The sequence below is a fragment of the Martes martes genome (genome assembly GCF_963455335.1).
Source record: "Martes martes genome assembly, chromosome: 10".
Lineage (NCBI taxonomy): Eukaryota > Metazoa > Chordata > Mammalia > Carnivora > Mustelidae > Martes > Martes martes.
In genome coordinates, this window is record NC_137898.1 from 32071506 (window position 1) to 32097663 (window position 26158).

The 26158-nt window shown below is 37.3% G+C and overlaps 1 protein-coding gene across 2 annotated transcripts in view; it reads right to left on the bottom strand.

Annotated features, from left to right (window-relative positions):
* The window catches only part of DNAJC24 (DnaJ heat shock protein family (Hsp40) member C24), a 64660-nt gene extending 44430 nt beyond the window's left edge, over positions 1-20230 (bottom strand). For both annotated transcript variants that reach the window (XM_080816990.1, XM_080816989.1), the window contains exons 1-2: positions 20157-20230; positions 19224-19367 (exon numbers count right to left, since the gene is read on the bottom strand). In XM_080816990.1, coding sequence (XP_080673116.1) covers positions 19224-19334 — 111 coding nt within the window. In that variant the 5' untranslated portion in view covers positions 19335-19367; positions 20157-20230. The remainder of the gene's footprint in view (positions 1-19223; positions 19368-20156) is intronic.
* Positions 20231-26158: the final 5928 nt, after the last annotated feature.

The following is a 26158-nucleotide window of genomic DNA, read 5'->3' on the forward strand; positions in this document are numbered from 1 at the left end:
CTCTCTGCTCAGCAGGGAGCCTGCTTCCTCCCTTCTCCTCTGCCTGCCTCTCTGCCTACTTGTGATCTGTCTGTCAAATAAATAAATAAAATCTTTAAAAAAAAAAAAAAAAAAAAAAAAAAAAAAAAAAAATAAGCCACGTCATTAGAAGTATGGAAATTAATTCATTACAAGGATTTTCCACCTCATACTTCTAAAGGTTCATTTTGTTTCCTTTTCATTGAGGAACAATTTACATACAGTAAGTTTTACCTACTTCAAGTATAGTTACGTGAAATTTAATAACTATACATAGTCATGTAACAAATACCAAAATCAAGATACAGTTCCATCATATCACCCTAAGGCTTCCTCACACCCTTCTGTAGTCAATCCCTTCCACGAACCCCAGACCCAAGCAACTATTTAAAGATTTATCTTTAATGCTACCTGGCTCTAGAGTAGCACTGAATTCAAAGAAAATCTGGGCCACGTGTGTTAACATCTCCTACAAGAACAGCCAAATCTTAGGCTTTGGTGTAGAGTAAGGTCAAAAAACAGAGGCACGAATTCCCAAAATGAGGAGGAATTCTCCTTGATATACCATCAATGAACAATGATTTAATAAAAACTGAAGCTGATAAGAAGGCCAATGTGGTACAGTATTTTTACAGTCTAGAAATAATGTTTTAGAGAATGTGGACAATCCAAAGAGGGTGAAAATGAGGGGCACTGGGAGGCTCAGTCAGTTAAGTATCCTGACTCTTGATTTTGGCTCAGGTCATGATCTCAGGGTTGTAGGATTAAGCCCTGCATTGGGCTCCATGCTCAATGGGGAGTCTCCTTGGGATTCTCTCTCTTCCTCTGCCTCTCCCCCCGAACGTGTGCTTGCTCTCTCTCAAAGAAATAAATCTTTCTTTAAAGAGGGTAAATATGACAATGCAGAAGTCTATTCTGAGAGAAAGTTTTCACTTGACTCATCGGTTCCGCAAATATGCGTCCATCTACAGATACACATTCTTCATCTTTACTTTAACAGATAAACTGACCTCTGACATTTTTCACTATGTCCCCAACCATTTATGCCTGCATTTTCACAGTATAAAAATTAATGCTAACCCTAAGCCAATTAAAAAAGATTAAAGTGGTTTTTTTTTAAGATTTTTATTTATTTATTTGAAAGAGAGAGAGATCACAAGTAGACAGAGAGCCAGGCAGAGAGAGAGGGGGAAGCAGGCTCCCCGCTGAGCAGAAAGCCTGATGTGGGGCTCGATCCCAGGACCCTGAGATCATGACCTGATCTGAAGGCAGAGGCTTAAACCACTGAGCCACCCAGGTGCCCCGATTAAAGTGTTATTTTAACTGAGCTAAAAAAAAAAAAGATCAGTAAAGCATCAGCCTTCAATGCTGAATAATTATACACAACTATAAAATAATAACCATGCATTTACTGTATGCCAAACATTGTTTTAGATGCTTTACATAGATAACTCACTTAAACACTCATAACTACCCTATGGGATAGTTACTAAATGCCCAAGAGTAGCGCTGGCATATAGTAGGTGTTCAATAAATATCTGTTATGAGTAAATGATGATTCAGATCTATTTTGCAGACAAGGAAATAAGACCCAAGGTTATGGAGCTAGCTCAGAGTCACAGAACTAGTATGTGGCACATTCCAAATTCAAACCCAGGAGCCCACATTTTTAACACTTCACCATTCTGTACCTTTAACATAAATGTTACCTTTTCCCTGAAGATACAATCCATTATTGTGGCATGTAAGCAGTAGAAAGATTTTTAAAAATACACTGAAAAGGTTAATTCTTTCCTTTTTTATTTAACTAGTTTTCAAAGTATATACAGAGTGTGTCATAATATCTTGCCACTAACCAGTATGTTATTTAATTTCTGAGCCTCAGTTTCTCATCCAAATGTTAGGGATAATAATGCTATCTCATGTCCCAGAGTTAAATGAGTAAATGCACATGAAGTGATTAGAAGCGTGTCTGATACACAGTGGTATGAATTAGCTAAAATCATTACATAATGTTTACTTAAAATGTCTTATTCCTACTATTTTTATCATGGAAAAGAATAGTTTATAATAGAGTCTCCATGAGATATTAAGTTAAACATCTTGCATCTTATATGACACCCAGATGACAGCTAAACAGTTAACCACATTAGCAAAAATTACACTGTTCATTACAAGTTATACCTTTCTGATTTTTACTTATAACAACCCCAGATTTTTCACAAAATTTCTCTTAATGCCTCTCCTCTAATCAAGATCACTTCGCTCTGTAATGTAGTCAAAAGACATGTTTCAAGAATTGTCCTTAGCTCTCTTCTTGATTGTGGTAATTTTCCTCCAAGTATAGCACAGGTATCCATTCTACCTTCTTTTTCAATATCCTAACATGTATTACCTAACTACCTTAATGCTAATCTATGTATATAAACCCTTGTAATCAAAAGAGAACCTCTAAATGCCCACGTAAGTAATAAGTGGCATTTTATACCCTTCCAATATTAAGATTAAGAGCCGCCCCTGCATACTCCCACCTCAAATTACATGGATTTTACTTTAAGATTATGGAACATATTGTAACAGCAGCATATAATTTTCCAACACAATAATTCTTTTCCAGTTGAAAGGTATCCTGTAATATTATAAACATCAATGTGAAAAGACCCCAATTTTCAATTTGACAAAGCTTTGGGGGGGAAGCTTTATCTTTAGTAAACAGCAATTTTCACATGCATACCCAAAACAACTATGGGAATATAATCATTCTTGGTCCTATACCATTTCAAAGCAGTAGATTATTATTTAATTTGAATTAGTAGAAAACTAAAATGTATTTTAAAAACTGGTTCATAAAAAGACAATAAGCGCAGTACACTTTTATTAATTAGTAAAGTCCCTACTAATAAAATGCTGCTGGGAAATACTGATTCAATTACCTTTATTTTTATATAGTAAATTATTAGGCAACAGACTTAATGGTATATGCAATAAATGTCTTTCGGGCTAATTCTACATTTTACATTCATATATCTATTTATATTTATTAAAGCATTCTAAAATATCTTAATTAGTAAGAATTTTTTCAGAATTGGGACCTTGAATAAGCACTACATTTACAAAAACTGAAAAAAGGAAACAATATTTACTAAATCAACATGCACTGTAAACTTACCAGCCTACGATTTAGCAATATTTTGTCCCAACAACTAATTATGTAGGAGGTGTTAAATTCAAAGTCTTCTGAACTTAGAAAAGTACATGTAATAAATGTGTCTCTTTACAAAATTAGATACAGAATGGTATTGTCAAATGTAATTTTATTCTCCCAATTGTTTTGTGACACTGTTGAAAAACACAGACTGAGGGGGGAATAAAGGGCAATTCAAACTGGAGAGAATATAAACCTTAAAGTCTGTTTTAGGAAAAAAAAACTGATAAACATGATAAATAGTATGGTTTCCCCTTATAATTTTCTTTTTCTCAACTCTATTAGGAACTCTAAACTTATACAAAAAGAATAAGGAGGGTAAGTTTTATTCCAAATATAATCTAGATCCCTTCAAAATTAAAACAGATTAGTAATTATGTCTCACCTTCTGTAATACTTCATTACTTGTATATGAATGAGGAGTTCCATGGATATTTAGAACACTGAAAATCGTGCCTTTAAACAACCATAAACCCTTCTGGATGGCAATTATGAGAGGTATGATATAATCAGAGAGTCTAGAGGCAGAGAATATGTGATCAAGTGTAGATTTTACCCCTTCCTAACTGTGTTTCAGACAAACCACTTAACTGTAACTAAGCCTCAGTTTTCCTCAACTGCAAACATTATTACCTACCGCATGGGACTGCTGAGACGATAAAAACATGTAAGATATGAAAGTATTTTTAACTGTGAAGCACAATCTATAAAGGAAAATACACATGCTACCAGTTACATGTTTATTACTACATATTTCCTTGTCTTCTTGAGCAGAATACACAAAAACGTAATTTAACCCATGACCGTAATTACTCACTGTGCTAAGCTGTAATACAGGGACCCAAGTCACCATAACCCAGGCTAAAGAAGGCCAAGATGTAAGGCTGCCTGTTTTGGTGCTTCTTTATAGTTTTGGATGCCCTCTGCACAGTCAGATGTTTGGTGAGACTTTTGCTGCTATCAGCACACATAAGTTACCTCTAGGGAGCCTTCCCATAATAACGCCAGTTAAAATCCCCTCTCCTATAATTTGCTGCTCCACTTCCTTTTTCACCTTCTCTCAACAGATAACTCTGTCTTCCTCACAGAGAAAAAAAGAAAGCGCCAAATTCGAGTTCATTGACTTCCTGCAACCAAACTGACAAAGGAATCTGCACTTGTAACCATCCTCTCATCCTTTTGTCCTATAACAAGGGACGCATTGTTCTTACCTAAAACTAATCCTTCTAGGATGCCTCAGATCCCAAGCCCTTAAGCTTTCTGTCAGTGATTGTTCTCTCCCACATCTTCAATCCCAAGTCTTCTCTTGGCTACTTCCCAGAAAATTTAAACGTGCTCAAGTCTCTCCTGTCTTCTAAAAGGAAACACAGGAACAAACATTTTCTCATGCTCCAGCTATCCTTGTTCTCCTCACCTGCCAGCTATACCTCCCCAGTCCTAGAGAAATAATAGTAAATGCACTTCTACTCAGTGAAGGTATGCACATGAAAGGGACCAGGGGAGGCAGGGGTTAAAACTAAGATAATTTTGAGACGGATGAGTTAAGTTAATAGGCTGAGGTACAATGGATCAGGGAGAAACAGCAGCAAATGCAAAGGCACATAGCAGAGGAAGGGTGTCTGGCCACTAAAGGAAAATGAAAATAGTTCAGAGCTCCCACTAAATGACAAATTCATAAATACATTTATCCTTATTCCTTCCCAGAACTCCACTAAAATACTAGCAAAGGAGTACTAATTCCTTAAAGGCAAAAGCATAAATGCATAAGAACAAATATAAGGAGAAAAAAGAGAAAAAGCAGGTGAGAGACACCAAAATTTGAGAGGATAGAAAACTGATCAACATATGGTCACTGAACAATTTGGTGTACGTGAGAAAACTGAAACCTAAACCTGAAGCAAGAGACAAGCTCATTCCCAAAGAACCCAGACAAACTGAGGAACTGAAGGCTGTAAGTACCTCTGGGAGTGGGGTTGAGGAACAGGACTAACAACAAGAAGACTGGTTGAGACCTGGGAAGATATAATCAGACCTCCAGCTCTCCACCTCATCATGAAGCCAGGTATCTCCTCTCTCCTACCACAGCAGAAAACCAGAGGTTTACTGTGTGGAGACAGATCAGAGAATGTTCTAGATTTGGATGTATCAGGTTGAGAGATAGAATGCAATTTAGCACTGAAAACAAAAGGAAAGGGGAAGTTAACACATGGAGCCCATATCCCCATCTTCTTAGGCAAGAGATTTGAGAATTCCCTTCACAGAATGGATTCAGATGTACATTTGGGGTCATCCAACAAAAATAATTGACTTTACCTTATGAAAGCCCCAATTATGCATAGGAACCTCCAAATAAGCTTGGAACATTTCATTCTTTTTTCAATTTTTGTATAAATTTTATTTTTTTTTCAGCATGGTAAGTATACTCTTTATTCCCCATTCCCCCACCCACCTCCTCTCTGGTAACCATCAATTTGTTCCCTGTAGTTAAGAGTCTGTTTCTTGGTTTGTCTTTTTTTCCTTTGCTCATTTGTTTCTTAAAATCCACATATGAAAGAGATCATCTGATATTTGATTTATTTCACTTAGCATTATACTCTCTAGCACTATTAATGTTGTTGCAAATGGTAAGATTTCATTTTTTTATGACTGAATATTCCATGTGCATATACACCACATTTTCTTTATCTATTCATTTACTGATAGAAACTTGGGGGGCTCCCATAGTTTGGTTATTATAAATACTGCTTCAATAAACATAGGGGTGCATGTATTCCTTTGAATTAGTGTTTTTGCATTCTTTGGGTAAATACCCAGTAGTGTGATTACGATCATAGGGTTGTTCTATTTTTAATTTTTGGAGGGTTAACCCTAACCCTAACCCATACTTTTTTCCGCAGTGGATGATCCAGTTTACATTCCCACCAACAGTGCAAGAGGGTTCCATTTTCTCCACATCCTTGCCAACATCTGTTGTTTCTTGTGTTGCTGATTTTAGACATTTTCAGAAGTGTGAGGTGGCACCTCACTGCAGTTTTAATTTGCATTTCCCCAACGATGCGTGATAGGGAGTTTCTTTTCATGTGTCTGTGGGCCGGCTGCACGTTTTCTTACAAAAAAGTCTGTTCATGTCTTCTGCCCATTTCTTAATTGGATTATCCGGTTTTTGGATACTGAGTTGTATCAGTTCTTTATGTACTTTGGATACTAACCCTTTATCAGATATATCATTTGCAAATATCTTCTCCCAGCAATAGGTTGCCTTTTAGTTTTGCTGATTATTTCCTTCACTGTGCAGAAGCCTTTTATTCTGATATAGTCCCAACATTTTATTTTTGCTTTTATTTCCTTTGTCTCAAGAGAAATACCTAGAAAAATGTTGCTATGGCTGATGTCAGAACAATTACTTCCCGTACTCTCTTCACGGACCTTTACAGTTTCGGGTCTCACATTTAGGTCTTAATCCACTTTGAGTTTATTTTTGTGTATGGTGAAAGAAAGTGGACCAGTTTCATTCTTTTGCATGTGGCTATCCAGCTTTCTCAACACTGTTGGAGAGACCGTCTTTTCCCCCATTGTATAGTCATTCCTCCTTTGCTGAAGATTAACTGACCACGTAATTATGGGTTTATTTCCAGGTTTTCTGTTCTTTTCCATTGATCTATGCGTCTCTTTTTACGCCAGTACCATGTACTGTTTTAATTACTACTGCTTTGTAATATAACTTGAAATCTGGAATTGTGATACCTCCACCAGTTCTGCTTTTCTTTTTAAAGTTTGCTTTGGCTATTTGAGGTCCTTTGTGGTTCCATATAAATTTTAGTAATGTTTGTTCTAGTTCTGAGAAAAATGCTGTCAGAATTTTTACAGGGATTGCATTAAATGTGTACAATGCTTTGGGTAGTATGGACATTTTAACAATATTTGTTCTTACAACCCATAAACATGGAATGTCTTTCCATTTCTTTGTATCATCTTCAATTTCTTTCATCATAAAAGCCCTCTGCAAAGTAGGTCTAGAGAGAGCATACCTCAACATAATAAAGGCCTTATTGAAAAAACCCACAGCCAACATCATCTTCAATGTGAAAAACTGAGAGCTTCTCCACTATGGTCAGGAACAAGACAAGAATGTGCACTCTCACCACTTTTATTCAACATAGTACTGGAAGTCCTAGCCACAGCAATTAGACAACAAAAAGAGACAAAAGGCATCCAAATTGGTAAAGAAGAAGTAAAGTAAAAGTCTCACAATTTGCAGATGACATAGTACTACAGATAGAAAACCCTAAAGACTCCACCAAAAAACTACTAGATAGAAAGCCCTAGGGGTGCCTGGGTGGCTCAGTGGGTTAAAGCCTCTGCGTTCGGTTCAGGTCATGATCTCAGGGTCCTGGGATCGAGCCCCGCACTGGGCTCTCTGCTCGGCAGGAGGCCTGCTTTCCCCTCTCTCTCTCTGCCTGCCTCTCTGCCCACTTGTGATCTCTGTCAAATAAATAAATAAAATCTAAAAAAAAAAAAAAAAAAGCCCTAAAGACCCCACCAAAAAACTCCTAGAACTGAAAAATGAATTCAGTAAAGTTGCAGGATACAAAATTAATGTACAAGAAATCTGTTGCATTCCTATACAATAATGAACAGCAGGAAGTGGAATATTTCATTCTTAAAGATGAACAGATAACTAATGATCCCCAAATACATGGAAAAGAACCTCTACAACAAAAGAGAAAAAAACAAAAACAGAAACTCGAAGAAAAAGAGGAAAACTTTAAAAAAAGAATTTATTAACCTTAGAAAGATATTTCATTCCTAAAACAACAGGCAGCCACAAACACACACACACACACACACACACACACACACGGAAATTCAGTAAATAGGCAGAGTTGTTAGAAATTACAAATACAAAATTAAAGTCATCAATGGAAGAATTAAAATATAAAGATGACTACATTCATACAATTCACTCATTGAACAAATATTATTTTGAGTACCTCCTACTTTCCATAGGTAGTTTAGGAGGTAAAGTAGGAAAATATCATGTTCTAGAATACAAGTGAAGAAAATATATCGAACACTATGTGATAAACTGTGTCAAAGGCTGCTGTTATATAAGTAGGGTTGACAGTTTAAATTTATCACTTAACAAAGTGGTGTCTGCCTAGAGGAAGAGGTTCCATCCTTGAAATGCCCAGCAACAGTGTCTTTCCCCCTCTCTAAAGCTTCTTCCACAGCTTACCAAAAGTACCTAGTAGCCCCAACCTCTCTATCCCAAAGCAATTTACCCAGCTATCCATATCAATTTTGCACAGACCTTCAGCTCTATGTGACTTAGAAGAAAACCAAGTTAGGAGGAGATTTTTTTTTTTTTTAAACTGAGTTTAGTCTGGAAAGTTCTCTCCTCCACACTCCTCCACATTCCATTCTTTCCATAAGGAGCCAGGACAGCAAAGCTTATCTGGAGACAGTTGGGCCAATCATTCTTCCTTTTAAGTGTCTTTTTTTTTTTTTTCCTTTTCTCACTTTAACCCTGCTTCTCTGGGACTTCAGTTCCTCTCCTTTGTAGATACTATAATACAGTACAGTGGTCCCACACCCATCTGTGCACCAGAATCATCTACCCAGCTGGTTAAAACTGTAGGCATCAGGGGATCAAAAGGCACAAAGAAACTTTTTAGCATTATGGAAATGTTCCATATTTTAATTGCGGTGATAACTTACACAACTATATACACCTACAAAAAAATCTCTTTAGAATAAATTTACAATTTCAACTTTGACACTTCAGAAAATGAAAAAGGGATCTATTAATTATACCAGGACAATAAGCATAAACCACAACTACTCTGGGAAAAGCAGGATTAGTGGCCATCTCAGCAATAAATAAAAATAAAGACTAAGTATTGACCACTGGCTTTAGCAACATGGATACTGTGAAATAATAGAAAATATATACACAAATCTCTGCCTCCAATTCCGGGCATTGAATTCTTAGTGGAATCTCCTTTGGAATCTCCTAAGTGATTGGCGTGTCTCTTGTTCTAATAGGATGACTCGTGGTGGCCTCCTGGATGGGGGCTGCTCACTGGAAAGTCTGAGCCATAATCTGAAGCTTAGAACTTTCAGGTCCACCCCCTACTCTCCAGAGAAAGGAAAGGGAGTGGAAATGGAGTTAATAATCAATCATGCCAACCTGATGAAGCCTACATAAAATTCCCAATACTAGCACAGGATTCAGAAAGTATCTGAGTTGGTGAACACATACATCTATAGGCCATGAGGGTAGCGTAACCCAACTCCACTAGGACAGCATCTCCTGTACTATGTACCTCTTCATCTGGTTGTTCGTCTGTATACTTTATCATATCCTTTATTGTACAATAAACATAATTATTTCCCTGAGTTCTGTGAGCCATTCTAGCAAAGTATCAAACTGAAGGAAGGGGTCTGGAAACCCTATTTATAAGGGGTTCAGTCAGAGGTTCTGTCAGTCAGAAGTACGTGTGACAACCTGGGACTTGTGACTGGCATCTCGAGTGAGGAAGCCCTCAACTTTGTGGGATCTGATACTATCTCCAGGTAATGTCAGAATTGAAAAGAATAATGGGGGCACCTGGGTGGCTCAGTGGGTTAAGCCTCTGCCTTTGGCTCAGGTCATGATCCCAGGGTCCTGGGATCGAGCCCTGCATCAGGCTCTCTGCTCAGAGGAAGGCCGGTTTCCCCCTCTCTCTCTGCCTGCCTCTCTGCCTACTTGTGATCTCTCTCTCTGTCAAATAAATAAATAAAATCTTTTAAAAAAAGAAAAGAAAAAATAATGGGAAATCTTGCTGGTGTTGTAGGAAATTACATGATGTGTGGAAAATCCACACTTCTAGTGACAGAAGTGTGTCAAAGGACTGTGTTTTTCCCCATTACAGGTATCACTGGTCATCTTGATAAGAGCAGTTTCAGTGTAGTGGTGGGAGTAAAGCCTCACTAGAGTAGGTTTAAAAGCGCTGGAAAGACAGAAATCGTAAAACGGAAAAAGAAACATTTTGAAATGCTGTTTTTGCTACAAAGAACACTGAGCTGGGGCAACAAGTGGCAGAAATGGGTTGAGAAAAAGGTTGTTTTTTCCCCCGCCCCAAAGATGGGAGAAATAATGGTACCTTTTAATGCTGATAGGAATAATCCAGGAGAACTAACCAGATATCCCACAAACTCATAGTTGTTTTTTGGTGTTTTGTTTTGTTTTAAATAGGAAACTGAGAACTCAATGAAACCCAATGAATCTGAATTCAAAGTGAAAAGACCCTACCCAAAAGAGAAAAAAACCTATCACTGCTTTTATCTTTGGCACATCAGCAGGAGCAGGAAGCCATCACAGACATAGATAAGAAGAAAATAAACTTTTTAATCAATTTTAAAGGCCGACTACAGACTGACATGACAATTTAGAGTCTCTAAGCACCCAAATGTATAGAGATTGTGTACCTGCCCACCAATTCTACCCCATAGGCCTTTGTCAAGTGGTCACAAGAAATAACAGAGATAGGGCAGGAGGGCCAAGAGTCACCTCATGAGGCACTGGCACAAGTGGCCCACTGAAGTTAGAGGGGAATCCTGGAGAACTGAGAGAAACCCTCCAAGCTGAATACCAGACAACAGTCATCCACAGCTAAAAGAGACAGTAACACTGGAAGAGAGTGAGAGAGACCACTCTTCACATGTAGAGGGCCTGCTGAAGTCTACAGACAGGACAGGAAAGCTGAGACAAATCCTGATGGGACTCAAGTTCTGCTAAAGGGATGGTTCTTATCCTGCTCCAGTCATCTGAAGCCTGTGGTGAAATGAACCACTAAAGCAATGACAACTAAAACAATCTCAGCTCAATTCCAGACTAGAATGACTTAGTGCACCACACAAGCTGCCTTACAGAAGGGGCATGCCCATGCCTAGGAATACAGATAGCATTTACTTCCATGTCTACTTTTCATTTATAAACAATTTGTCATTCAATAAAAAAACGGTAAGACAGTGCAAAGAACCAAGAAAATGTGGTCCACCATCAAAAAAGGATATAGACCCTCTCTGGGTTAGATGTTAGAATTATCAGACAAGGACTTTAAAATAACTACAATTAATTAAAAATAAAATAAAATAAATTAATTAAATTAAATAACTACATTTAAGTATATTAGATGAACTAGTGGAGTGGTACATAATATGTGATATGTGTGAAAAGATGGAAGACATAGGAAAACTATATAAAGAAAGGAGACAGGAGAAATGTCAGATATGAAAATTAGATAACAGGGACGCCTGGGTGGCTCAGTTGGTTAAGCGGCTGCCTTCGGCTCAGGTCATGATCCCAGGGTCCTGGGATCGAGTCCCACATCGGGCTCCTTGCTCAGCGGGGAGCCTGCTTCTCCCTCTGCCTCTGTCTGCCTGTGCTCACTCTCTCTGAAAAATAAATAAATAAAATCTTAAAAAAAAAAAAAAAAAAAAAATCTTGTTTAAAAAAAAAAAAAAAAAAAAAGAAAATTAGATAACAGAGATTAAGAATTTCTTTAATGAGTTTATCAGCAGATGGACACAGTAGAGAAAAAATAAAACCAGTGAATTTGAAGACAGATTCAATGAAATTATGCAAACTGAAATACAAACAGAAAAAAAGACCAGGGGAAAAAAGAATAGGCGCATCCAATAACTATGTATAATCTAATATATATGTATTTAGAATCCCAAACAGAAAAGAGGGGAAGAATGGAGCAGGAAAAAAATGTGAAGACATATGGCTGAAAATATTCCAAAAGCAGGGAAAAAAAGGCATTAACCACAAATCAAAGAAACTCAGTAAAACCTAGGAAAGATAAACACAAAAAATACCCACATTTTAGGCACATGACAGAGAAAGCACTAAAACCAAAAGATAAAGGGAAAATTTTGAATGCAACCAGAGATAAAAAGATACATTGAAAAAAGGGAACAAGGATATGAATTATAGCTGAATTCTCATCAGAAGCAATTTAAAACAAGATTTTAAAGGGGGAAAAAAAAAACCACCCTTGTCGATCTATAGTTCTCTAGCCAGTGGAAATAAAAAAATCTTAAAATGAAGGCAAAAAATTCCATAGATGGGAAAAAAGTGATACCACATAGAAACATCAGAAAAAAATAAGTATGATACATATATACATACCAATAAATCTCTTCAAAAGAATACTGAGTAGAAATATTTAAAATAGCATTATATGGCAGAGTTTACAGCATTATCTTGTCTTTGAAAATAAGAACAAAGGGGAAGGAGGCTAGTAAATGAAGTGTGCTGTTGTAATGTTCTTACACTGTGGAGTAATAACATTTTTTTGAAGCTTAACTGTGAAAACTTAAAATTATTACATTGAATCTCTAGAAAAATCACTAAAAAACACATAGAGAAGCATAACTAAATATTCAACAAAGGAAATAACAGAATAATAAAAAATACTTGATTCACCCAATAGATGGTAAGAAAGGCAAAAGAGAGGAACAAGCAGATAGGACAAATCCAAAGGGGGAAAAAAGAAGATTAGAGATTTAAACCCAAACACTGTCAATAATTACATCAAAGATAAAATACTGGGTGGGAAAAATGAGATCTTGGGTCAGAGAATACAATCTCCAGTTATAAGACGAGTAAATTCTGAGGATCTAGTACATAGCACGGTGAATTTAGTAACAACTGTATACTTGAAAGTTGCTAGGAGAGTCCACCCATCTTTAGTTCTTACCCCACAGTTAAAGGTAGCTATGTGAGGTGATGGATGTGAACTATACTATGGTAATCATTTTGCCTAAATGGACTAAACACTCTCAATAAAAAGGCAGAGACTGACAGGTTGGAATTTTTTTTAAGGCCCCAATTACACTCTGTATCAACAAAACACTTTTTATTTTTTTTTCTTTAAAGATTTTATTTATTTATTTGACAGACAGCGATCACAAGTAGGCAGAGAGGCAGGCAGAAAGAGGAGGAAGCAGGCTCCCCGCTGAGCAGAGAGCCCGATGTGGGGCTCGATCCCAGAACCCTGGGATCATGACCTGAGCCAAAGGCAGAGGCTTTAACACACTGGGCCACCCAGGCGTCCCAACAAAACACTCTGAGGCAGGATGAGAGTGAAAGGATGGGAAAAGATAAATCATACAAACACTAAGTATAAGAAGGCTGGAGTGCCTATATTAATATCAAAGTAGACTTTAGGAAGAATCCTATGAGATACAGAGAAGGGAACTTTATAATGATCAAAGGTTCAAATTCATGAAGAGATAAATCTTATAAATATACATGCACCTAATAATAGTGACAATCTTAAATAAGTGAAACAAAAATTAATGGAAAAATAGACAAACCCATAATCATGGTTAGAGATGTAAATGTCCTTCTCCCAGAAACTGATAAAACAAGAGGGCAAAAAATCAGTAAGTATATAGAGTATTTGAACTACAGTATCAACTTGACCTAATAGACACTTATGGAACACCATACTCAATAATGGCAGAACACCCATTTTTCAAGTGCATGGGAACATTCACCAAGACAGACAATAAGCTAGGCCATAAAAAAAGTTTTAGTTCATTTCAAAGGCATGAAATCATACCAAATATACTCCAACCACAACAGAATTAAATCAGAAATAATAGAAAGACACGAGTGTTTTCCAGTTTTGAAATTAAACAATATAACTGTTAGTAATCCACAAATCAAGAAAACTATTACAGGAGAAATTTTAAAATATCTTGAGCTGAATGATAATGAAAATACACATATTAAAATTTGTGGGATGAAGCTAAAGGAGTACTTCAGGCTTAGAGAGAAATTTATAGCTTTAAATAGCTATGTAAAAAAGAAGACACATGTACAATCAAAGATGTAATTTTCTTCATTAATAAGCTAGAGAACAAAAAGCAAGTAGAAGAAAGATATAATAAAATTAAGAGCAGAAATCAAATAAAGAGGAATAGACAGGGGCACCTGGGTGGCTCAGTGGGTTAAAGCCTCTGCCTTTGGCTCAGGTCATGATCCCAGAGTTCTGGGATCGAGCCCCACGTCGGGCTCTCTGCTCAGCAGGGAGCCTGCTTCCTCCTCTCTCTCTGCCTGCCTCTCTGCCTACTTGCGATCTCTGTCAAATAAATAAATAAAATCTTTTTTAAAAAATAAATAAATAAAAATTTAAAAAAATTTAAAAAAAAAGAGGAATAGACAAACAATACAAAATCAACAAAGTAAAAGTAGGTTCTTGGCCAAGATTTAAAAAATGTCTAAACCTCTAGCAAGACTGATCAGGAAAAAAGAAATAGAAACCACAAATTACCAATATAAATAATGAAAATGAAAACATAACTACAAACCTTTCAGTAGTAAAAGGATAATAAGAATACAGTATAAACATTATAGTAACTTTGACTTCTTAAATGAAATGGAGAAATTCTTAAAATATTTACCCCCTAAAAATGAAATCACTAATTTGAAAAGATACATGCACCCTTGTGTTTACTGCAGCATTATTTACAATAGCTAAGATATAGAAGCAACCCAAATGTCCATCGATGAACAAATGGATAAAGATGTGGTGTATAAATAATGGAATATTACCCAATCGTTAAAAAAAGAATGAAATACTGCCATTCTCAACAACACAGATGGATCTAGAGGGTATTATGCTAAGTGAAACAAGTCACAGAGACAAAAACCATATGATTTCACTTATATGTGGAATCTAGAAACAAATGCACAAACAGAAACTGATTCAAATACACAGGACAAACTGGTAGTTGCCAGAGGAAAGATGAATGGGGATGATGGGCACAACAGAGAAGGGGATGAAGAGGCACAAACTTCCAGTTACAAAATAAATAAGTCAAAGGGATAAGAAATACAGTGTAGGGAGTATAGTTGATAATCCCATAATAACATTGTATGGTGCCAGATGGCAAGCACACTTACAGTGGTAAGCAACTGTGTAATGTATAGAATTGTCTAATCACTATGTTGCACTGAAATTAGTACGTAACACTGTATGTCAACTAAACTTCAAATAAATTTTTTTTAAAAGAAATAGCATTCTTACACAAACTCTTCCAGAAAAGACAGAAAATGGGAATCACTCCCCCATTATTGTATGGAGTCAGCATAACTGCGATACCAAATTTAGACATAGACATACAAGGAAAATATACAAATATATATGACTCTAGACATAAAAATCCTTAACAAAATAACAACAACTGGAATCCTGCAATATACAAAAGGCATAATACTTCATGTACAAATGAGATTTGTTTATCTTAGGGAAGCAAAACAGGTTTAACATAAGAAATACCAATGTAATTCAGTACATATAGATTAGAGGAGGAAAATTAATACTACAGACTTCAATAAATGTGGGGAAAAAAAAAAACCAACTAGCAAAGTTCAATACTCACTCATGATAGATACTCTTAGCTGACTAGGAATAGGAAGAATATCCCCAACCTGACAAATAGCATCTAAAAAAAAAAACATGCAGCTAATAATAAACTTAATGGTAAAATACTGAAAGTTATCTCTCAGAATCAGGAAAAACACAAGGATATTTCCTCTCACCACTTCAACTGAAAACTGTAATAGAAGTACATTACTAGAGCATTAAGGCAAGAAAAAGAAATATAAAGCATATGGATTACAGAAAGAATTCAAGCTCTCTTTAGTTGCAAGTGGCATAACTGTGTTGGTTGAAAACTCTAAGGAATCTACAAAGACAGTTCTGAGACAACCAGCAAGCAGATTTAGCAAGACTGTGGGATACAAAATCAGTATATAAAAATAAATTATACTTCTGGGGTGCCTGGATGGCTCAGTTGGTTAAGCGGCTGACTTGATTTTTTGGCTCAGGTCATGATCTTACGATCATGGGATCAAGCCCCACAATGGGACAGGCTCCACACTCAGCAGGGAGTCTGCTTGAGATTCTCCCTCTCCTCCTGGCTCCTCTTTGCCCTGCATGCTCTCTCTCTCAAATAAATAAAATAAAAATAAGCTATAGCGCTATATGCTATCAATCAACAATTAGAAAATAAAATTTAAAAAAATAACCATTTACAATAGAACCAAAAACACCAAAAAACTATAAATAAATACAACATGTAGTACTACACTGGAAGTTCCAAAATATTTCTGAAAGAAATTAAAGATAATTTATGTAATGGAGAGACAATATATTCATGGATTAGAAGAGACAGTATTGTTAAATGTCCATTCCGCCAAATGGTCAATACAGTCACAATTAAAATTCAAGCAGGGGGGCGCCTGGGTGGCTCAGTGGATTAAGCCCCTGCCTTCGGCTCAGGTCATGATCTCAGGGTCCTGGGATCGAGCCCCGCATCTGCCTCAGCATCCCTGCTGAGCGGAGAACCTGCTTCCCCCTCTCTCTCTGCCTGACTCTCTGCCTACTTGTGATCTCTCTCTGTCAAGTAAATGAATAAAATCTTTAAAAAAAAAAAAAAAAAAAAAAAAATTCAAGCAGGATTTCTTTAAATGGAAATTTAGGAGCTGATTCTAAATTTCTATGGACATGCAAAAACAAACCAAAATAACCAGAATAAACTTGAGAAGAGGATAAAATTAGAGAAGTTAACATCACATTGACTTTGAAACAGACTATAAAACTACAGTAATCAAGACAGAGATATTAGTAAAAGGACAGACAAATATACCAAACAAAATAGAATCTAGAAAGAGATCCCCCACAGCCAAGACATTGACAAAATAACGCAAAGAAGAAACTCTTTGCAATAAGTCAACAGCTGGATATCCATTTTGGCAGGGGTGGGGGGGGGAACCTCCCCCCTCACACCATATACAAAAGGGTCACAGGTTAAGGGATGCCTGGGTGGCTCAGTTGATTAACTGTCTGCCTTCAGCTCAGGTCATGATCTCAGGGTCCTGGGATCAAGTCCCACATGGGGCTCTCTGCTCAGCGGGGAGCCTGCTTCTCCCTCTGCCCCTCTCCCTGCTAATGCTCGCTCCCTCTCTCTCTCACTCTTTGTGTCTCAAATAAATAAACCTTACCAAAATAGTCAGAGGTCTAAAGGTAAAAGCAAACTATAAGCTAATAGAGAAAAACATTTTCATGACCTTCTTAAAAATACAGAAAGCACTAATCAAAAAACAAACATGTGCTAAATAGTATTTCAGCAAAACAAAAATCTTCTGCTTATGAACTACAGTGGTGCAAAAACACCACTAAGAAAATGAGCTGGCAAGCCACAGATTAGGAGAAAATATACACAATGTATACCATACACAAGATCAAGAATGTACTTAATTTTTTAAAAAGACACTTCAGAAAAGATAATTATACAAATGACTAATAACATTTAAAAGTGCTTAAGATCATTAATCAGAGAAATACAAAATACAACCACTTGAGAGATCATTATAAATACAGAATTGTGCAGTGATTCTCAGTTGGATGGAGAGTTGGCAATTTTGACCCCCAGCAGACATTTTTAGTTGTTACAGGCATCTAGAATGTTGCTAAACATTCTATAAGGCACGGGACAGCCCCACAAAACAAAGAATTATCCTGTCCAAAATGTCATCAATGGTGGCAAAATTGAGAAACCCCCAATAGATGAAAGAGACAAATAGCATCAAATGTTGGTGAAGATCTAGAGCAAATGGAACTCTCTCATACGTTACAGAAGGGAATGCAAAATGATTGATTCATTTGGTGTTTGGCAGATGCTACCATATTAGGTGTAAATGGCTTCTCCTTGCCAAATTAAAGGTCAACATGGCCTCAATGGCCTGGATGATCTAGACCCAGTCTACTTCTCCAGCCTTCTCTCTCAGTTTAAATGAGGCACAAGGATGATTCAGTATTAGGAAAAAATTTTCAATCAAGTCTACTTGACTTTACTCAGAGAAATCCTAAAAATTCTGAGACAAAAGAAATCTTAAAGGTTTCTAAAGAAGAGATATTAATACATTCCTGACAGTAAAACATCTACATCTCTCATAACAAACACTAACAGTTTTGGCAAAATCTCAGATCTATTTGACAAAAACTATAGAAACAACTAATGCTATACAAGTAATAGTCCTCTACCCCTTTTGTAAACTGGGTTAACTGGAAACCATTACAGAATTACTGAAATTGACTTAAGACACATTGCAATATAGGTTGAAAAAAATTAAAGTAACAGTTCTGCAAGATACTATATAAATACCACAACTCATTTCACCAAAGAATGGAATCAGAAGAAAGTGTATAAATGGCCTAAACTGGCACCATTCAATAAAAACATAATAAAAAGTACAAATATAAGCCACAAATGCTTTGTTAAAAGAGTAAAAAGCAGATTAAATCCATTTTGATAATATAATTATACTATATGGAAATATATGTGCATATGTTATGTACCAAATATGCAAAATAGCCAATAAACCCAAAATATTATCACCTCAACATGTAATCAACATAAAGTTTAGATTATTTTATATTTTCTTTTTGTACTAAGTCTTCAAATGTTATTTTACATTTATTATAAATTTCATTTTGGACTAGCCACATTTCAAGTGCTCAATAGACAAATGTAGCTAGTGGTAACTAGATAACTAACACTACTTATTACATGACATACCTCTAAGCATTTTACTTGGACTTTTCCATTTCATTCTCTCTCAGGCACATACATGGGAAAGGAACTTGCCCCAAGTTCCCACAATTAGTGGTAGAGTCTGGATTCTAACTCAAACAGCATGACTAAGATCTCCTGCTCCAAACCACCATGTTTTCCCACCTCAAATTTAAAAATAAAAAATAAAATTTGTTTTTACAATGTTACTGAAACTTTCAATTAACCACATCAATACGCTAATACCTGCTTTGATATTCCCATTCATTTTATAGAAACCTAAATCTCTGGTTACATTAAAACAAAACAAAACAAAACAAAACTGTTTTCTCCCCATGACTTAAATCTGAAAGAAAACACTTACCATTAATATGAGTTTTTGATACTTTTGTTTTAGGTCTGACACACTGGCAGATGGGTCTGCCCCCAGAATGCTGTACCAATCCTTTTTTGGGATCTGCTCAAATGCCATCATCCATTGAACAAGAAGTGGGCCTTCTCAAATCAGCTGAATAAAAATATTGATGACAATTCATTACAGTTTGCAGGATCGAAGAAATAATCAAGTACTTTCCTAAGTTATTTAATAGTTGAGTAAATCAGGATTATAAGGCAAACTTGATGAAGCATATATTCTCATTTTTAAAGCCCCAAGAATTTCATGTGTAAGTATACAGACAAGTATGGGAAATCTTTACACGTTTCATGACATACGCTTATAACTTATATTAATGAATTACAATAGCATTAAGAAAACAGAATTGAAAAATGAACGGAAGAGGTGGATGACCTCTAAGACTATTTCTGCTAGTCTCGCGGTAAAAGCCGCACATAATAAATGCTAAACACAATAAAAGGAATTTAATAAATGTTTACAAAACTTAAAAAATGTTAAAAGCAAAACAAAACAGCAAAAAAATTAAAATGAATTTGGGAGCATTCCTCTTAATGTTTCCAGCTCACATTTCTTCCAGATTACCTTAAAAGAATAATATGGAACAGCTCGGGCAAGTAGGCAGCACGAATCCCTCGGTTACTGGCGTTTACAAAGAAAGAGAACCTGAAACTGCTCACAGGAGGATACTCCAGCCCTCTAGATTACAGAAGAGACCTCGCCAGGAGCCCCCCAAATCAAGCAACATTCTTCCCACAGCTGTGAACTTCAAGAGACCAGGGGTGGGGTGGGGGGCTCAAAATTGCGACTTGGGAATCCACTGTATTCATTTCGGCTGTACCGCCCAGCCAGAGGATGCTACCCTCTCATGGCTTTACTCGATATCAAATTTATCAAACTTACCAAACTTTCAGAGAGTCCTTATCACATACTTCTCGCCTGCAGTCGGCCAAAATCCGGAACCGACTTCTTCTTCCGCCGGAAGTCATGGACCTGACGTGACCGCGTTTCTAGTCGAGCCCTTGTGGCCGAGGCACCGAACGCATGGGACGCTCCGCCCTCCTGGACGCGGTCGCTATGGTAACCAGTCTTCGCTTCCAAGGAGTACCAAGCAGTAAGTGCCCGAGCTGTGGAAAAAGGTGTCCTTCCCTTCATTCTAACTCTTTCTAGTCCCAGCTCCGAGACTGTGGCGTGTCTTCTCTCCCTCAGCGAGCGCCAACCCTCCCCCCTGCGCCCAGGGCTCCCTCAGCTTTCCCCAGAGTTTCCCTCCGCTTACCCTACCCTGCTCCCAAACCTTTCGCGGTTGGTGACCGTTCTCTGACGGGAGAGGGGGATGGGGGAAGTAGTGGGGTAGGCGCCTGTGAAGCAGGAGGAGATCTAATTCTTCCGCGGTCTCTATACTTCCCTTAGAACGTTCTTATTCGAAAATTAAGAGAAAACCTATACCGATTGAAGAGGTTCCCCCCCCCCGCAGTTTTAGTATTTTTTTCTGGAAAAGATATTCACCTTAATTATTTCTTGTAGATGATCTTAGCAACCGATAACTTTTCAGTCTTTTCGTACTTACTGTCTTGCTTCCCTTTCACTTCAACCCAGTGAAGCTAGTAAGGCGGGTGTTAATATTCCCATTTGGTTGATGAGGAAACAAACTAAGGATCAAGGCCCAAAAGCTAATTGTATAGCAGCAGAGCAGGACTCTTAGTAAGTGTGCCTATGACCAGGGACGCCAGGCTATCCTTCAAGCTTAGGAAAAGGAATAAATCACTGCCTTGGAGGAGTTGCTGGGCCCTGCAAATGGCCACTGTTAGGTTTTTTGTTAGATTTTTTTATTTCCTTCTCGCCTCTCCCTTTCCTTCTGTTGTTCCCTTTTATTATCTTCTCTCTGTACTATCTGCCTTACATTGACCTCTCTTCCTTGCACTGTTTCCAGAGGTGTTACTGCGTCTTGTATTTTGGCAGCATGATTTAAATTTCACTTGTGGATGTTAAGAGAGTTCTGTTATTACTGCTTAAATTTGCTTTCCTTCTTTTCTTCTCTCTCTTCTACGGAATCTCAGTTTGAGAAGCAGTCAAGATAAACCTAAGTACATAAAATAAAATATTTTATTATGGTCAGTTATTTAAGGATGGTATGAAGAATAACTGAATGACATAAGAAAATCTAAAGCAAAAAGTATCAATTGGGTTCTCCATAGAATTTTGTCATGTTTAAAATTAGGCACAAAGAGCCTTATGCTAAGTCAGAGGATCTGATTTTAGTCCTGGTTCCAACATACTTTCGTACCTTCTGTGTGGCCCTATGGGAATGTGTTAAAAGACAGAATTGAGTGTTGTTCTGAATACCTTCCTATACGGAATGACACCCCCCTGAACTTTTTACCCTCAAATACCACTCCCCTTCCACGGCTTAGTCCTTCCTCATAGGTAGTTATGCTCAGATCCTCCAGTTTTTACAGCAAGAGCACAGTACTTTGATTTATGATTCCTTAGGGTATTGTGTTTTCTCTTTAATTCCCTTTTTTAGCCGAATTCTGGAAAGTCTGATTACAATACCTCAATTTTCTCAATTCATTTTTTTCATATTTGTGTGTGTGTGTGTGTGTGTGTGTGTGCCATGTATATGTATGTATTTATTTAGATGTGGATAGTAAGAGGTACACCTTTTTCTCCCCCAGCACTTACCAAGTGTTCAGTCATTTCATCTTTTTTTTTTTTAAGATTTTATTTATTTATTTGACAGAGAGAGATCACAAGTAGGCAGAGAGGCAGGCAGAGAGAGAGAGAGGGAAGCAGGCTCCCCGCTGAGCAGAGAGCCCGACGCGGGACTTGATCCCAGGACCCCGAGATCATGACCCGAGCCGAAGGCAGCGGCTTAACCCACTGAGCCACCCAGGCGCCCCCAGTCATTTCATCTTGACATACTTTAGCTCTTATCAATAAAGCATACTTTAGTTTGCAACTTTTTCTTTCATCTCCATAATGTCATTATTCTGCTGAAATGATCAATGATTCATTGACAATACTTAGTCTCTATTTACATTTGCTTAGTTGTCTCAGAAATGTCTTTTTATGATTGGTTTGCTTGAATCATGATCCAAATATAAGCTACACAGCACATTTTCTTTTTTTAAGATTTCATTTATGTAACAGAGAGAGAGAGAGAGAGAGAGATCACAAGTAAGCAGAGAGGCAGGGAGAGAGAGGGGGGGAAGCAGGCTCCCCACTGACCAGAGAGCCTAATGCGGGGCTCTATCCCAGGACCCTGAGATCATGACCTGAGCCGAAGGCAGAGGCTAAATCCACTGAGCCACCCAGGTGCCCCTACACAACACATTTGATTGTGATGTCTCTTTAGTATCTTTTAAGCTATAGCAATCCCACTTCACTGTTATCTTGGTTTTGTTTTTTCTTCTCCTGCCATAGGCTTATTGAAAAACCAGATCAGTTGTCTTACAGTCTGATTTTATTTATACCAGAAGAAACTTCTTAAAACACTTTTTACATGAATCTCTGCTCATTTGTCTTCATTTTTCATTTTCTAGAGCATTATTGCCCAATAGAAATATGGTGTAAGCTACAAATATGAACAACATGTATGATTTTAAATTTCCCAGTAGCCACATTAGGAAAGTAAAAAGAAACAGGTGAAACGAATTTTAATAATATATTTTATTTAACCCAAATATATCAGAGTATGATCATTTCCAAATATAGTCAATGTAGAAATTATTCATGAGATATCTTACAGTTTTTTCATACTAAATCTTTAAAGATTTAGTATATTTTACCTATGTACTTTACCTATTTAGCTCATTCAGTTTGGACTTGCCATATCTTAAGTGCTCCATAGCCACATCTAACTAATGACTGCTGTATCAAACAGGCCATGTCTAAAGGATAATGTCTTGAGGTGCCTAGCTGGCTCAATCAGTAAAGCATCTTGCTCTTGATCTCAGGGTCCTGAGTCCAAGCCCCACATTAGGTGTAAATCTTACTTCAAAAAATAGGTAGATAAATAAAGTAGAGGATAAAATCCTAACTCTTTAACCTGGCATTCACTTACCTCCCAAATTTCTTAGTTTTCCAGCCTCATCGCCTGTTACCTCCGTACATGAAACCTTTAAACAATGGGATTTTTTTTCTTGGTACTTCATCCATAATTTTGATCAGGTGGTTCTCCTGGCTTATACCACTTTTGCTCTTTGCTTCCACCTATCGATTTTATCCCTCTTTCAGACCCATCTCTTCCGTCAAGCCTTTTATGCTGACTCAGTCCTTAGAAATTAGTTCCTCCTCTCAAGATTCATAGCCAGTCCTGTATGTCCTCCTCATCTGTACCCATCCTATCCCACAGGGTACTATGATACATTTTGGATGTATGTTCTGATTCCCTAATTCCATAAGTTCTGTGAGGGCAGGGACACCTCTCAAGAGAAACTAAGCACCAGCTACTGTGCCATATCTCTGAAGTTCTAATGATGTGTATCTATGATAGATGTGTTTCTCACTATCTTATTTTAAGAAGGCAATTTATCCATTTTATATAAAACTAACAGCAGAAATATAAACTATGTTAGCATAGTGGTTAAGAGCATGAAGTTCGGGGGTGCCTGGGTGGCTCAGTCAGTTAAGCATCTGGCTCTTGATCTCACCTCAGGTCTTGATCTCAGGGCTGTGAGTTTGAGCCCTCTGTCAGCACTGGGTGTGGAGCCTACTTTAAAAAAAAAAAAAAAAAGAGCATGAAGTCTAGAGTCAGACTGCATAGGTTTGAATCCAGACTCTGTCTCTTACTGGTTATATGAACATCTTAAGTTAATTTATCTCTTTGCCTTGGTTTCTTTCTCTGTAAAAAAGGAATAGCAATAATATCTCCCTCTAGGTTTGTTGTGAGGATTCAATGAGATAATAATGCTAAAAGTAGTAAATACTCAGGAAAGGTTAGCTTTTATTATTATTATAATTAATAGTGAAATACTTGTTGCTGAGTTTTGACTAGGAGAACATTAAGAATTCATAGCTTTATTTTAGGAATTTCCAAACAGAGCAAATGAAAGCTACAAACTATTGAGTTGGAAAAATGATCCCCAAACCCAAACGTTGTTGAACCATATGGTTTGTGGATAAATTAAAAACAGACAAAAGGGGCACCTGGGTGGCTCAGTGGGTTAAAGCCTCTGCCTTCGGCTCAGGTCATGATCCCAGAGTCCTGGGATCAAGCCCCGCATCGGGCCCCGCATCGGGCCCCGCATCGGCCCCCACATCGGGCCCCGCATCGGGCTCTCTGCTCAGCGGGGAGCCTGCTTCCTCCTATCTCTCCGCCTACTGTGATCTCTGTCTGTCAAATAAATAAATAAAAATCTTAAAAAAAAAAAAAAAGCATAGACAAAAACACCTTTTTTTTTTTTTGAAGATTTTATTTATTTATTTGACAGACAGAGATCACAGGTAGGCAGAGAGGCAGGCAGAGAGAGAAGAAGAGAAGCAGGCTCCCTGCTGAGCAGAGCGCTCGATGCGGGGCTCGATGCGGGGCTCGATCCCAGGACCCTGAGATCATGACCTGAGCCGAAGGCAGAGGCTTTAACCCACTGAACTACCCAGGTGCCCCTGGACAAAAACATCTTAATTCCCATGTCATGAATATTTAACATAAACAAGATAGGTATACATTAAATATTTAATTTCAAGATGATTGACCAAAAGTAATCAAGGTGATTGATCAAGTAGAGTTAAATGTAGATATTGATATAGATATAAGTATGGTTATTATAGTATAGATATAGCAGGGATTTAAGACCCTTGGTTGTAGTGATGGCAAAAATCAATCTGTACTCAATTTATCACTTTAGTACTTGTCTGCCCATTAACTAATGTCTACCACACATTAATAAATTCTTAATTCGAGATCTTATCAGTAAATTGTGCTTCTTGTTGATGGATAATATTTGCAATATATACAGTGTAGTTCTGCTATTTTTATACTATTATTATATTTGTATTTATTGGCTCTTTCTACTGGTTTGTATTACCAACTGTTCTTTAATTTTCTCTGAGTTTTTAGGATTTTCATGTCAGTGAACTAAGCTGTATCTGTCTTTAGGTACCATAAAATATTATGGTTATGTTCTGAAATTAGATGCTTGCTCCTACAGCAACTTAAAATCTACTCAGAGGATGGGAAAACCGTCAAGAATTAGTTACTGATGAGATAAAGGCACACACTTATACGCACAGAGTACAGATAGAGCCTTCACTCACTTACTCATTCAATCAACAAACCACTTATTCTGTGTCTACTATGTGTCCTACACTTTGTTACAAGAGACACAAGAGAGTTGGCTGTAGCCCTTGTAAAAGCTTAGAGTTTATCTGGGGAAATAGACAAAGAAGCAACTGAAGTAACTGTAGGAAGTGCTGTGCCAGAGGAAATGCAGGTGCTGTGACAGTTACTAATTTATAGTTATGTGAATAGAGTAAGACAGATTTCCTCAAAGACTGAAATCCTTGACTCAAATGAGACTAATCCAGAGAGATGCATGGAAGTATTAAGTTTTAAATATTGTAGTATTAAGTTTTAATGGAAGGGAGAAATAAATGGTTAGAATTAGAAAAACATCTTTTTTTCTTTTTTGACGTGTTGTCATAAAGCTTTAGATGGTGTTGAGAATCAGCCCTATTGAACAATCCCACCTCATCTTTTAGAAATAGTTTTTCAGGGGCGCCTGGATGGCTCAGTGGGTTGAGCGTCTGCCTTTGGCTCAGGTCATGATCCCAGGGCCCTGGGAAAGAGCCCTGCATCCCGTGGGGAGTCTGCTTTTGCCCCTCCCCACCGCTCCTGCTCTTTGTCTCAAATAAATAAGTGAAATCTTAAAAAAAAAAAAAAGAAATGTTTTTTCATTTTTGTGTTT